Source organism: Melopsittacus undulatus, chromosome Z (genome assembly GCF_012275295.1).
Source record: "Melopsittacus undulatus isolate bMelUnd1 chromosome Z, bMelUnd1.mat.Z, whole genome shotgun sequence".
Taxonomy (NCBI): domain Eukaryota; kingdom Metazoa; phylum Chordata; class Aves; order Psittaciformes; family Psittaculidae; genus Melopsittacus; species Melopsittacus undulatus.
Window position 1 is genome coordinate 34,928,762 of NC_047557.1, and position 15,761 is coordinate 34,944,522.

The window sequence follows — 15,761 nt, forward strand, 5'->3', positions numbered from 1 at the left end:
AATACGGATTTCCAAAATTGCGTCAAAAGTGAATTCTAGTGAACTCGCTATGAACTTATAAAAGATAAGCATGGTTAATGTCAGAGAAAATGGAAAGAATGTTTAGAGGTGTAATGTTAAAAAGTAATAAATTTTCTAAATTGGAGGTAACATATGCTTAGCATTTTACCATTTTTAAGTTCAGACACCTTCATTTCTTTTGCTGAGTACTTAAGTTTATATGTTATCAGGTGTTAATCTCCACAGAGCTCTTGCTACAAAATGAAATTGATGCATAATAGTGATAAATCCACCTTTTGTTGTATTTAAATCTTAGCACAACGTTGCATATGCAGATATTTTTTACATATGTGGGTTTATCACTCTTTTCACAAGATAGTACTGTATGCATTTAGTATTCTTTGGCTTAGCAAATATGATGAGTATTTAATCTTTACTGCTCAACATTCTACATGTTTTACCTCATAGAGAAAGAAGATGTTCTTAACTAGTTGCTATTTGTATTGATATTTGTAATATACACAAGTAGTTTAGTATGTTAACAGGTGTTCACTTAAGAGGGCTCCCTTGTATTTTACCATATGTTTTGTTTGCTGCAAAGAAAAGACATCCTTCAAACAGTATCACGCCTTTTGTTTGTCATTTTGCAAAACAATATTTATTTAATTCCTTATAAATCTTTAAAAGCATGCTTAAATTGAATAAACAGAAATCTATACCTTTGAATGCCAGTTCAGGTATGTCTATTTGTTTTTTATTTGTGAATTAACTTGTAGGAAGTGTGGTAATTTACAGCAGATGATGTGATTGCATATATTTGTAACACTTGCCATATGGTCAGGCAATGAAGACTGTCATCTCGTTATTACTGAATGACAAACATCATGTTAAAATAATAACACACGGAATAGGAAGTGCTCACATTCATTTATCTTAAGGTAGAGTGAGTAATTGAAATAATACGAATGCTACCATCTGAAATGTCACATAGTTTATGCTTGCTTATCACTACATTTCAGAACTATAATTTCATTTGCCAGGTACTCCATAATTTTTATCTCTATGGATATATAGAGTTATGATGGTACCTCAGGGATAGGTTTAGAGGCTATTCATTGTTTGTTTCCTTCTGGCTGTCGTACATGACTTTAAGTGCTAGTGAGTGCAAAAGGTTGAAGTTGGCCATGTGCGTTCTACCATAGCTCCTTAAAAAATAGCCTTTCCTACCCAGGATGCACTTTGCAAGCTTCTGGAGAAATCTCAAAGACTAGAAGTTTGGTTTAGTATCTGCTAAAATTAAAATTGCCCCTTATTTCTGGAAATCGTGGTGTTTGGTTGTAATGTAAGCAAATATTCCTGAACTGAACACTGAAAATCAGTTTACTGTTAGTGGCCTTGAATATATGTAAACATCAAAAGCTGTTACAAAGCATATATATCATATATATATGTTGAATACACTTCTTTGAAACTATGTATAAGAAGCTTGTAAAGTGGCTTCATTGAAATAAGATAGATTTTCCCTTTCTGTGAATAGAAAATGCATTTCAGCCTTCATATATTTTAGGCTATGAGCTTCTTATATTTCTTGCTCAGATTTGTTTGGGTTTCTTTGGAAGATCAAAATAATATTTCATTTGTGTATTTACAGCACTTGAAAGAACTTGTTGATTTACACAGAATCAGAGACCTGTTAGAATTGGAAAATACTCTGGAAATCATCTTGTCCAATCCCCCTGCCAAGTCAGGGATTTAGATAGCTAATGCAAAATTGTCTGTACTTGAAAATAGTTTTCCTTCTGAAAATGTTTTTTAAAATTCAATTAGTATGTATAACCAAATCAGTAATGAGCTCAAAATGCATCAGAAAGGTTCATTAGCATACTTAAACTTCTGTGTCACTTTGCCTGGAATTTTAACTTCTTTTACCATCTGCCCTTTGTTCAACAGCTGTATTATTGCAGCTAAAATGCTTTCATCTGCACTACGTTAGAATTATTTTTAAATTGGGGACTACAGATAGCTTTTGTCCTTGTGCTTAATGTAATATTATTGTCATATAATAAATACATTTGGAACTTTTTTTTCTGCTAGATAGTATGAAATATTCTGAATGCTACCATTGCTTTTGTTAGGTACAACAGCTAGAAAGAAGATTCAAAGCTATTGAAGGGGAATTAAAGAAACAGAAAGAAGTAAATGAAGACTTACTGAAGGAAAAAAAATACTTGGAAGCATCTTTAAAGGTGCAAAAGGAAGATGCAGACACCAGAGAAAATGAGCTGGAAACACTATTTAAGAGTATTTGTAAAATAAAAAAAGACAAAGCAGAACTTCAGCTAGTGATTGATGCGCAGGAAAAAGAAGTTGCCTCTTTGAAGGAGCAAGTGGCAGAAGCTAGCAGGTTGAGAAATGAAAATGAAGATTTGCTGAGTCAAGTGCAGGAGCTGAAGTGTTTACTAGGTGAAGCCAAAGCAGTGTCAACCTTTGGGCAATGTAATTGCAAGATAACAGGCACCAAGGTTAAATTAAAAACAGCCAAGAAAAAGAGCTCTTTGGGGCATCATGGAGCTTTTCTCAAACAGTCCATCAAGGTTATGAGTAATGTATTTGAGAACTTCAGTAAGGACGGCTGGGAGGATGTGAGTGAAAGCAGGTACAGCTCTCATTAACTTAGCCCTGTAGAGGGGACACTGTGCATATGTAAAGCACTAGCAAATGGAGATTGAATTTCAACTACTGTTGATTTGGTATTCAAAAAAAATACTGTCAGATCCTTTGAAATATCTTGGGAGGTCTTGTTCTGAGCTTATTGACTGAAATTTGCATGCAAAATTAGCCACAACTGCATGAGTATTTGAGTAGGTGCCAGGAAACCCAAAAGAAGGCAATGCTTGATTTCTTCCAGTGGTGCTATTTTCATGCAGTCATGAGGCTTGAAATTGACAGTTTGGCAGGTTGATTTAATTTGCTGGCCCTTTGCATATTCACCACTGACAGCTAAGGATTCCCAGGCAAGCCTAGTAAGTCGGTTTAGTTATCTTGTGACATGCCGACCCGGGAGGAGAAACATTTTTTCCCCTTAATTTAGTTAGATAAATTTTGAATGACCCATTTCAGCTTGCTAGCAGATGTCTACAAGCTGTTTAACATCCTTTAAATTAAGAACCATCCACACTAATTATTTCATGTATGTTTTATGCACAGTCATTGTACTAACTTTAATTGAATGATGGTTAAAAATCAGTTCTTTAAAGGTAATTGTTACTGCATGGAGTCCCAGTCATAAGTCACAAGTCCCTCAGAAAATTGTACTGGCAAGCTTCATAAGCATTTTGAATTTTTTGCTTCTGCTTCTATTTGTTCACACATACTTGAGGAGGAAGCAGTAAGCCACTGGGTGAATGGGTATCACACCCTGAATTTCAATACTTTGTCCTAGAGACATGCAAAGAAATTCCTCCAGCCTGTATTTACCCAAGATAAAGAGAAGGTAAGAAAATAGCAAAGAAGACAGTATCATCTTCTTAGGCTTCATGTTGGCTTTAGGTATCTTACAGAGCAAATCAACTGTGGCAAATGAAACCCTTCTGCTGCTTCTCCCCATGCAAAATAGGGGTCTCCTAAACATAGGATCTTGAGAGAGAAAACAAATTAAGAACCATGTAATTTGTCAGTTGTTATCATTAACGTGAAGCTTGTTTGTTTTTCTGTGTAATTTAATATTGCAGATCTGATTCTGTTGCCATCAGTGACCTTTTCATTTAATTTACTGTGTTTTGCTTTTTAAGAACAAAATTGAGCAAGCAAATTGTCATTGCAGTTTGAGTTTGAGTGAAGTGAAAAGTAATTGTATGGCTTTGGTTTTCATGGCTAGCCATAAATACTGCTTTCAGTAATTCTACAGGTATCAGGTTAGGGAATTTGTGTCATAGAATAGTGAACATTTTTGAAGGTTATGTTTCAAGGTGTCATTCTCAACAAGTTTGTGAGATATCTTAATTTGCTTCCCTCTTCTATTTATTAATAAATAGCGTTCTTTATCTAGATGCAGGCATTCAATTTTCTAAATAGAACATTCGTTGAAAGCAGGAAAATACGTACATAGTTGGTAATATCTCTGTGCTACTCCAGCACCTTCAAACTGTTGCACTGATTTCTTTTCTTATCAGTTAATCAGACATACCAGTGTGTCAGGACAGGTTTTGAAAATTATAAAGATGTTTCTGTATGAACTCTTTAATTTAAGGCCTCTTTTCTGGTTTAGTAGCCACCATATCTAAACCTTTCTTTTTTATGATGGTGCAACTTAATTGGAACTGTGCCTTTTTAAATGTCTTGGTTTAAGAAGTAACAAATCAAAATAACCTTCTGTCAGAGGATTCCTTCACAAATCCATTTGCACAAATGATATGTAATAGCCACTGATAGTATAGAAAATCTTATATCCAATACTTCATGTTTTAAGATGGACTTCAATGAATATCAGAAAACAAGTGATAATCTGGGGCAAGGCAGTGGGATTCTATGAAATTAAGAGCATATTGAGTGAAAGTTTAAGGAAAAAATTGAAGAAGAGTGAAAGTTTCAGGTCCAGTTTCTGTGCATGGCAGGCAATTTCAGTAGAAGGACTACCAAGATTACAGAATTTCAAAGCACACCAAAGGCGTACTTGGCAGGTATTTCACTGAAGTGTGATCTCTGAATCTGTCTCAGTCAACACTACAAATAAAGCTCAATTGAAACAAAATATAATTGAATGAAAAGTACTGTGCATTTGTTCGTTTTGTTATCAAATGTGAAAATGAAACTAAGTATAAAAACTGTATGTCTCTGTGAGCCATTCACAGACTAGAAGTACTAACAAGTAGATTTTCAAGTGTGTGACTTTTGTAGACTGTAACAAAAGCTGTCCTTTAAGAAGCCGTTGAAGTCTCACATCTCAGGGCATTGTAGAGTGAGATTCCATTTGACATAGTAGAACTTCATAAAATAATTTCTCAGATTTCTTTTTTATCATATTTGCAAACATCTGTTGAATAAGTTGGCTCAGTACTGGTTGGTTTTTGTATTAGTTTCTCTACTTTCTTTCATGTGTTGTTTTCTCTGTGCTCAAGCATTGGCTGTTTGGAACTTTTAAGGTTTAACTTTATTTTGTTTTGTTTTCCTAAATGTGTTGTTTTAGTGACCCTGAAATACCAAATTCTGAAAGTTTGGAAATGGTGATTGCGAACAAAGTACAAAACATTGATCCACTGCGAAACAGAAGTAAACAACAGGGAAAAAAGCAAATACAAGATAGTCAAAAGCCCTGCAACATTGTTTGTTTAGAAGGCAAACCCCACCTGTATAACAAAAAGGTATATAATAGAACTTGTTTTGTTCCCTTGTGCATTTTTATAGTATTGTCACTGCTGTTCCCCTTTTAATTAATTTGACTGTTGTAAACTGTAAAAATCTGTTTCTAGATACTCAGTGGTAGTTTCATTAGTATTTAGAATATTTTCTGAACAATTAGTCTGTAAATGTGGAATATTAGCATCTACAGTGGAGGGAGTGTAAGATGTGCAAAAGCTTATTAAAAATGTAAAGTTACTGTAAGCTGTCCAGACTTACAGTAACTTAGTTAAAATCCAGCTGCCTCTCAATCCAAAGAATGCTTCAGACATACCATTAAGCTCTCTCTCAATCAGAAAAAACATACAGAACAGGGTGACCTAACCCATAACAAGTAATATCCCCATCTCCCCTCTAGCAAAATGGTGTGCTGATGAATCAAGCGTGAACACCTCTCAGTTCATCTGGTATGTGCAGAAATAGTTGTCTGCTTCTTAGAAAGATGCTTTTGGCTCTATCACTGTCCAAGAAATTCTATCTAGAGAAAACTATGCTTTTAGCTTTTTCTTAACCTATTTACATTCATTGTCTGGGATTTGAACCCCTTGCCTCATTCCTAACATCTATATGCTGTTTTTTCACAGAAAAGGGCCAGCTGGTTGTTTCCCAGGTCTTTAGAGCCTCTATGCAATCTGTAACAGATGACTAGGTTTTTGGACTTTTGAACAGTTTCTAATATTTTTTCCCTTCTGCATTTGCCCAAATAAATCACTTCATGGAATTTAAAACACAAAAAGATATTGTTGTTTCTTAGTTAAAGAAACAGAATACTGAAACACTGAACAACTTGATGCTGTTAGAAAACTAGTTTGAAATTCTGTTATGTATTCTCACATAATCTCATATAATAAAGAGTTTGAAAACATTATACATTCTTAGTCTCCAAAATTTTGAAACAAATACAAACTATCATCTTATATATATTGATTGTGTGTTTCTATCAAAAGATCTATTTTTCTGGCACAAAAGCTGAAAAAATGGGAAATTCTGCAACCATCTGTTGGTATAGAATAGACAGTATGAGCAGACATATGATATATGTGAAAATCTGACAAAGGGTGCTACTCTTGTTATCTCCTGCTGCTCCTATGTGAGGATATACAAGGTGGAGAATCCAAGATGTGTTGGTCTCTCTGGCTTATTGTGTAGACACAAGCAGTATATTTCTTGTTTGCCCATTTACTCTCTGTTCCTACCGGAAAAAAAAAGACAGATATTTTCTGGTACATTCTGACATATATGACAGACTGGTGGACTTGGAGCATAAACGGAAGCCATCCCAAGAGCCTTGATCAGGTAAATACACTTCAGTAGAAGTCCCCTGTTGCAGGAAAAGCACCTGAAAATATGATTTGTGACAACAGAGGATAGTATTGCAAACAGGTTTAGTATCAACAACTGCGAACACCAGTTTTAGCAGGAATCTTAAATCCCTCCTGAAGATTTAAGAACACTTGAGCTGGGTCATGGTATTCTCATACAATGGGATGCTAGAGAAATCTCCTAAATCCTGAGCTAGGGCTGTGTTTGGAGATAATTTATGACATGAAGACTTTCTCAGTTTTGCCGCATGTGGTTTAATTATAAGATACCCTGTGCAGTATCAGGAGAGTTATTGGCACTCTCTTACATATACTTATCAGACCTGTGGCCTGAAGTGGAGATCTCTGTCCTTCTGCTGCAGGCATGGATCATTTGTTCATCATCCATTCAGAGCTTCCAGTTACATATCTTCAGTGTTTGTAGGATCTTCTGGTTATACTGATAGGATCTTAGTACTGTTTTCCATTGTGGTCTTTGGGACATGGAAAACAATAATTATGAGACCACTCAAAGGGGACAGACATACAAGAACTTGAAATCCTTTGTTTTCCTTTGCTTAGATTTTAGTCTGAAAAGTTGGCACTTTTATTTCTAGCATAACCTATTTCCCTGTCCTTCAAATTGGGTGGTGATTGTACAAATCTAGAATTCATAGCTGTGCTGTCCCACAGTGTCAGTAAATTTAATAGATAATCTGTTGCTGTTTACTCTTTTAAATTTGATAAACATCTGTTTTAGTTATCAATATTTTGCATGGTATCACATGGACATTGCAAGCTGAAGATTTTTGAAAACTGGATAAATGATGCAGAATTCCAAAACAATAGTGTTTCAAAATACACCGAGCATTTAAGACCCAGGGAAATAGTACTCTGGTTTTGGAGAAATCCATGCTGTGGTCATTTTCATTTTACATATTGCAAGGAGCATTCTTCTTCAGCCTCTAATCTAGTCATTAATAGACACTTCATTTTCCTCTGGGATTCTTTGGGAAGGGTTATGATTTACCCATAACAGTTTGTTATTTATTCTACATTTTGATGGGAAAGGCAAAAATTTGTGCTCTTTGCTGGCTGTTTTTTAAGACTGATTTTCAAATTAAAAATAATTAGAATATTGTGTATTATTTGAATTAATTTTTGTTGTTTCAATTCAAACTAGATAACTTTGGAGTATTATGGTGGGAGCGTCATAATGAAAAATTCACGGCTTTGTGGTTTTGCTTTTTATTTAGGGCCATTCACAAAATAAAGTCCTAGAAAAATTACATTCCAAGAGGAGGAAGATGTGCTGTCTCACAACATCATATCCATCAATTGTAAACAAAGGTAGGAATATTATATATTTCCACAACTTTGTAAGTAAGATTGGCAAAGCATTCCTGCCTGAAATTCCAATATCTCTTCTATAGTACACAAACCCACTTAAATGCTGTTGCAGGATTTCCCTGTTTAAATTTACATGAGTGTATTTTTCAAAGCTCATTATTTTTAACTGAAATTATTGTATAAAAAGTGACTGCCCTTTAATTATTATTGCTTATATCACAAAGATATAAGCAATATCTTTTTGCACAGTTAAGGTATTCTCTATTTTTACTAAATCCCACACATTCGATCTACTGACTGAAATAAGGCTTTTCACTACCTTTTGTTCTTTGCGTTGCTTTTAGCCAATGAAACAAAATTATCTGTATTTTGGTTTAGATCATAAGAAGAAAAATCTGTTAACAAGCTACTGAAGCCTATATTTCTGGGAATTGGAATCAGATCAGAAACTTGAGCTGCAGTGAACTTCCAAGTCATTATTGAGTTAGCAGTGTTTGCACTTCAGAATAAGAACTAGATAGAGCACTTACAGGTTAACTGAATTAATTTATCACCTTGCATACTGAGAAATGTTTTACTGGCTGGAACAGTGCTTTGAAAAGAAAAAAAAAATAAGCCAGAAATCATGTTATTTATGATGATCTGTCAGTTTAGTAACATTCCGTTTTATGTTTAGTGAACAGAACAAAAAGAAGAAATATCATTGTCCAGAAACCATGCTACCCTGTTAATCTACTACATGAAAAAATCAAGGCACTGCAGCAGCAGCTAGCTGTTTTACAAAATGAAAAAAAGACAGCAGTGTCTTCTGTGAAGGTATTTAAAGAAAACAATGAAAAACTAACAAATGAGCTACAGCTGGCTAATCAGAGACTTCAAACTAGTAAACTGACCATAGAGGTAAACTACTTTTCATTATGCTGTTTTGCAATGTTCAGATTAATTCTGTTGTTGTAGTTCTGTGTAAATTTGATAACATTGATTTTTGTCTCTGAATTTGTTATGATCAAGATTATGAATTGTTATATACTAGCATGCTTTATATTATATATACATTATTATTTATACTAGCATGTGAGATTTTGGATCAGTTACTATGTGTGAATAATACTGAGGCATTATTTACTATCAATCCAATTAATTAACTCTTATGAAAAGGAATCACAAAATCATAGAACGGTTTGAGTTGGAAGGGACCTTATAAATAATCTAGTTCCAAGCCCCGTATCACAGCAGGGACACCTACCACTAGACCAGGTTACTCAAAGGCCAGCCCAACCTGGCCTTGAACACTGCCAGGGATGGAGAATTCTCAACTTCTCTGGGCCAGTGCCACATCACCCTCACAGGCAAGAATTTCTTTGAAATATGAGTGGGAAGTTTAACTTTTAATCTGTGATCTGAGAACTTTCCTGAGAATCTGGTCAGTTCGCATGAACTAAAACCCATTCCTCTGTGCAGAGCAGACACTTTTGGAGAAATCATCTTCATACACCCCAACAGCAGAGTGTTCAAGGCAACTGGAATTTTCTTCCAAAGATTTCTCAGACCAGTTCCATATTGATTGAATTCCAGCACTCTCTGTCGATGTAGAAAGCTAGAGAACAAGATTTATAAAAATACAGACTAGTAAACTATTTGGTTAAAAGCCCCAAAGATGACAACTTTCTCTACTTTGGTCTTCATTCCTACTTAATCCTTTTCCATACTATTACTCCTTTCTAGTTTTCCCCATACTCATTTATATATATGTATTTTGTGTTAATCTATATGCAGCTCCTCAGCTGGAATTCTTTTCTATTCATACTGTAGTGATTGGCCTGCCCTTTATAGAGCTGAATCAACAAACACTTTTGCAGTAATTGTCTCCTGTTGGTCACACACACATCCTGCTTCCAGAATTATAGTGCTACAACAGATGGACCTGCTAGAAGGAGGCAGACATTAAAAAAGAAATCAAATCCCTTCCCCCTCAAACATCTTTGCATTTCTGTCTTTGCACAGAAGGCAGAAGCAGCACCAGGAGCAGCACTTTTCACTTTTGTAAGGCTGGGGAACTGCTAATTTCTAGAGGAGGCAAAACCTCATTTCTGTTACACATTTTGCATAACTATGTATATGTAATGAATTGTTCCAAAAGAGTTTCCAAGGTCATTGGAACCAATGGAGATCTGCCTATCTCACAAACAGTATCATAATGTAAAGTTTCATGGACAGTATAAACTTCACATAGAGTTATATGTGTAATTTAGGTAATATATTCTGCTTGCTCAGACATCTTCATGATTTGGCTTCTTAGAAGACTACACCTTAGGTGTCTGTATGAGAGCAACATGAGAAATAAAATAAAAAAGGCCATTATCACGAAACTTAAAAAAGAAAGGGGCAAACTTTGTATCAAGATAAATGCTGCTGTATTGTAGAAGACTGACTAAAATTGAAATAGCACAATCTTCAAACCAAACCAGGTTCTTTTCACTCAGTTTTTCTGGAAAGTTTTCTTAAAAATAGTGGTCACTGGTCTATTTAAAGGGCAATGCATTCTAAGCAAAAATACATAAATGATGTTGCAGGTACTCAAGGAAAAATCTTTATTAGGCATGCACATTTTTTTCCTTCTCAGCAAACAATTCGAATTCCCTTTCTTATGACTAATTACTCTTCAGGTGCCATACTAGTGCTACCAAGTGGGAAATTTAAAGCAGAGGCTTGGGCTACTTGCCAAGTGAAAATTAAGGAGGTAAAGAACCTACACGGTCACTGCAGGGTACACTCACGTTTAAAAGAGAAAATGATGATTTAGACAGATCGAATGACTTTAAAGCACACGTTTGTTTGGGGAGTTAGTGTTTTATTTTGTTTTTTTTATAAGAAATGCTAAAATATTTAGGTATCAAGATACCACAAGAGAAATAACTTTTGGTGGGTTTTTTTTTTTACTTTCAAGAACACTGTTGTCATTGTTTCTTCTCAATGCTTGTTACTTTAGATTTTAGAATTTTCTTGCATAGGTAGATGTTAAAAGCAAGCAGACAGACCATGAAAAACTGAAAGATTGAGACAACCTCTAGATGTAGGAGAGTCTTAAATACTTCAAGAGTGTCAAAAATGTCTGATATTCAAAAATAAGCTTCAATATGTAATCATAAAGTTTTGACTAATCTTACAGTAACAGTGAACTCATGATGCTGGGCTAAAGTGTACCATTCTACCAACAGTAAACATTTATATCATGTCTTGGATGAGATGCCATGTTGCCTGAATTTGGCTAAGAAAATAGATCCATTAGCAGACATTTGCAGATGTTTGTGCAGTTAGTCCTTTGTTATAACCCCCAAGGAATCCAGTGCTAGAAAATCAGCTATAGACTTCAGATTTTAATGTTCCAGATGTTCATTTTGAAACAGATTTTACAGTTCATACAACCTAAGGACTGTCTGGCATCTGTTGATTTTCAGAAATGTAGGTATATGTATGGTTTTGTGTATTTTTCTTGAAGGTCCATCCAGGCATTTATGTATGAGTATATTTGTCTGTTTGCTTCTAGGAGTTCAGAATGCTGGATCTGAGGCAGTTTTTTTTTCTTGTTTGGCCTTGTAAACTCTGCAGCAATGTAGATTTTTTGTTTTGATTCTGCAAAAGCAATTCTTTTTTTTTTTTGCATATTTCTGCAAAAATGACTGTAAAGTGACTGCACATGTGAGATCAAAGCTTGCATTCCGCAGGGATTCACATCAACACTGAGTCAAGACCGTCTGTACAGAACTATGGTAGTTACAATTTGCTATCAGTGTACAGAAATCACAGCTGGAGCTGATACTTAATGTAGAAGCAAAGGGATTTAGTGTTTCCTAATTTTCTTAGAAAAATGTCTTAAAGGAATTGTTGGAAAAATCCAGGATTTTATTTTCTAAGATTTATTGCCTCTTCTTTTCATTTCTATCGCTGACTGCTTATAAGAAGAGTGTGTTTATTGCATACAACATAGTAATTATAATTGGTTTTATGTAGCAGGTGTCATTCTTGTTGCAAAAGTTCAGGCAAAGTATATTGAATAAGAAATGGAAATCATAACCAGGTTAAATCTTATTTATCTTATTCATGTCAAGGCCACCCACAGGTCCAGTGCTCAAAAGTACTGGAGGATCTTTTGCATCAGTTCTCTGGTATTTCTCAGGTGATGTCAAAGGAAAAGCTGCATTTCTTAACGGAATGCCATAGGCATTTGCCAAGTTCCTGTGTAATTTTATTTCAGCAGGAAACCTGAATGTTAAAGAATTGAAATATGTCAACCAGTCAAACACCAACATACCCTTTGGAAAGAAAAAATGTGAAGGTTTAAGTAAATTTTTCTAGATGCACAGATGCATTCCTGCAGATCCATACCTTAAGTTTTCGATGAACTGGTAAGAAAAGGAGCTGGTTTTGTTTTTAGATTTGGGGTTTTTTTTGGTTTTGCATATTTTAACAGTAATGCAGCCTAGGTTTTTTTTTTTCTGATAGCATTTTAAAAATCCCACCAAACTGTATTTTAGCCATTCAATTTTCAATTTTCTTTGAATATTAAGGGCACTTTTTTCCCCTGAGCTCATACTTTTCATTTACAATAGAATTTGCTTGCCAAAAGTTTATCTCAGCTATAGGAGGGCATGAGCATGAAAAAAACAAAGAGTAAAGCACTAGTGAAAAGTCTAAAGCTGTTTATTCTTCAAAGTTTGTTTGTGGCTTTCTTTACAAATTCTTATGGCTACTTTTTGCTGCCCAGTCTATCAGAGAACAGCTAAGGATTCAATCTTGCATCTGCAAATTCAGCACCACAGCTTCGCTCTTTTTATGGTACCCAAATATGAGTAAACCAGCAATTACATTGAAACAAAGACTAAACTGATGCTGATTTTAGATGCCTTGTAAATTATTGACTTAACTATTATTTACACAAAGATGTCGCTTTGACTCTGGCTTTCATAAAGGGATTTTTTCCCTTTTTAAGAGATGTATTCTCATTTATGTAAGAATTTTTGTATGTCTGTGGTTTTCTTAGAATAAATTTTAGGAATATGCTTGAAATTATAAACTGAATGCTGTTTGAAATTACCCTGCAGTAAGATAAAACTGCTTTTGGAGCTTTCTCAGTTTTGTTCATTACAGCAAATGTGTAATTGTTTTGACAGTTTTGGGGGACTTTCTACTTAAAAATTGTCCAGTTAAAAATTCTCACAGGCATATCCAGTTGTTTCCTCCCAAAATACTTTAACATGTGTCCTCATTTTATTTTGACTCCTCTTTCATGGAAATACTCCAGCACATTTGTGCTATTTTTTATTAAGTTCATAAGAAAGCTTCTGCATTTAGTGTCATGATTTCTAAATTAAGTGGGCTTTTTTTCTTTCCATTGCATGAAAAGGTATTTTTAATTATATACATCAGATGATACTAATCATACCTACATAATACCTGAATGATAATATTTTATTAAAATATTTAGAAGAAATAAAATTTGGAAGACTTTAAGTTAAAATAGCACTTTTTACAGATTAACTGTGCAGGAAATTGCTGCTACATCAGTATTGTATGCAGGAACTCTGACTTTGTATTTTTACTACAATAGTAGTAAAAAGAAAAAAATAAAGAACTGATCAAAGAACTGTGAAGCTTCCAGGGAAATTTTGTTCCCAAAAACATCATAAGAAATGTGATTTCTCCCCCTCCTCTCCTTGTTTAGAAGTGTACAGGTTATCCTGTCCTATCTACTTTGACCAAGAGGAGTCTTGGTTAATTTGCAGCAACCATAATCTTCAGGCACAATATTTTAAAAGAAGTAAAGACAGTTTGTAAAAATATTTAATAATCACAACAGCATAATTTCTATTTTATTTTTTCTTAAAATGCAGCAGAAGTGAAAAAGTAAACCTGAAGGAATAAAAATGTGATAAAATAGGATATACTGCCTGACCTTTGCACAGTGCAAATACAATGTAAGACAGCAGAGGTTTATATAATAATTGAACTAAACTGTGTACCAGTATGAGACTGAATCTTCTCAAAATCTGATTGGGTGTTAATTCTTTTATTTTTTTTTTTTAGCTTCTGAGGTCATATTGCTATTGTCATTGTGTATGCATGCTCTGAAAAGACCTCTTTATGGGCACAGTAGATAATTCAAAACTCAAAACACACCCCAGTCTGTGTATTCTTGAGAGAAAAACATTCTTCCTGGACTTAACCGCAGTGTCCCAGACCTGAATGGCAACATTATCTGTAGGTAGGAAAAATTGTGTGCATTATACTTTAAAGTTAAATCTTACAGCATTTTAGTACAGTTTCAGGGTCCTACATGTAGTTTTTGAAAGCTTTGACGCATATTTTGGCAATATTAAGAATAGATTCTGCTATATTGTAGTTTTATTAGACCCTTGTTGAGCTTAATAAATTGAAAATCAGGCTATGTGTCACATGTATAAAGACTGGAAACAGAGTCAAATGATGGTTTGTGACTCCAGAATTCACCTTTTTCCAGTCCTAGTCCAAAATTCTGCCTGAAATAAACATGATCAGCTAAACAGATATGTTTCAGGCTTTTGGCTACTAAATGGGGAAATGTCTATATAATTTTTCCTCAGGTAAACTACTGATTCAGCATTGCTGCTGATCTAAAACAGTTCTCAATTTTTTATTTTCTACTCTGTCAGAGAAGTCAACTTGGAAATAAAATGAGGAATGTGAAATGATAAACATAAAAGTAACTGGCCTTTTAAAATGCATTTTACTCCACAAAAAAAAATCTTTTATTTATTTTTGTAGTTTGCTGCATTGAAAACTTACAGCATCCTGAACTAAGTTCTGTTAAGAGAACTACACTTAAAATATATTTATCATGAAACTGTGCTGTCATTGCAAAATAAAAATAAAGCAAAATACCTTTTGCATTTATATTGATCTCTAAAGAAAAATTACAATAGACCTGTTGAATTATTGATGAACAACAGTTGAAGTACATTGCATGTAGGAAATGAGTCTCCTTCATAAATTAAAGAGAGCAGTTTGCATGAGCTAGAACTGTGAAAGTTGTATTATATTGCTGTCACAATGAAATAACTTAGAGGAAGGTAAATTCTAGAAAAAATATAAAGAAAAAATTGTGGAGACTACATGAAGTTCATAGATACACTCTATACTATTTATATTATTTATATTGCTGTATCATGTAGAAATTGTAAAAAGCATGGGTTTGTATTAAAAGAAAATCTGTGTCGCAAGGATTAGCATGTTCTTGTCATGTTAGAAACAGAGACAGTATACATGTGTATAAGCACATCTAATATCATTATCTGATAATATAATACAATAACACTATATACTTGTATTATAGTAAGCACTGGAAAATACTGTCTTGTAATTTTTTTTTCATGGATTTCATGTGATATGTAGTTTATTTTTCTTCACCTTCCCTGTGATTTAAACAAATTTTCCTTGTGCACTGAATCTTATTATTAGACAAAAAATAGAACTCAGTCTGTAGTTTATTCTCCCAAAAATTTCCTGAATAAGATACTATCTGAGACCTTGAAAAGCTCAACAGATACTCTTGTAATTGAATCCCCTTTTGTGCTCACAGGAGTGTTTTCACTGAGTTCAGTCTGAACTGATCATTTAATTGAAGTTAAGCATGGGTTCCTGAACATTCAGTACTATGTAAAGTTCTGAGGATACTGT

At 34.2% G+C, this 15,761-nt stretch overlaps 1 protein-coding gene across 3 annotated transcripts in view; it reads left to right on the forward strand.

Annotated features, from left to right (window-relative positions):
• The window catches only part of CNTLN (centlein), a 194,288-nt gene that overhangs the window by 129,786 nt on the left and 48,741 nt on the right, over positions 1 to 15,761 (forward strand). For all 3 annotated transcript variants that reach the window (XM_031054312.1, XM_034073006.1, XM_034073005.1), the window contains 4 exons: positions 2,136 to 2,656; positions 5,186 to 5,360; positions 7,955 to 8,048; positions 8,725 to 8,948. In XM_031054312.1, coding sequence (XP_030910172.1) covers positions 2,136 to 2,656; positions 5,186 to 5,360; positions 7,955 to 8,048; positions 8,725 to 8,948 — 1,014 coding nt within the window. The remainder of the gene's footprint in view (positions 1 to 2,135; positions 2,657 to 5,185; positions 5,361 to 7,954; positions 8,049 to 8,724; positions 8,949 to 15,761) is intronic.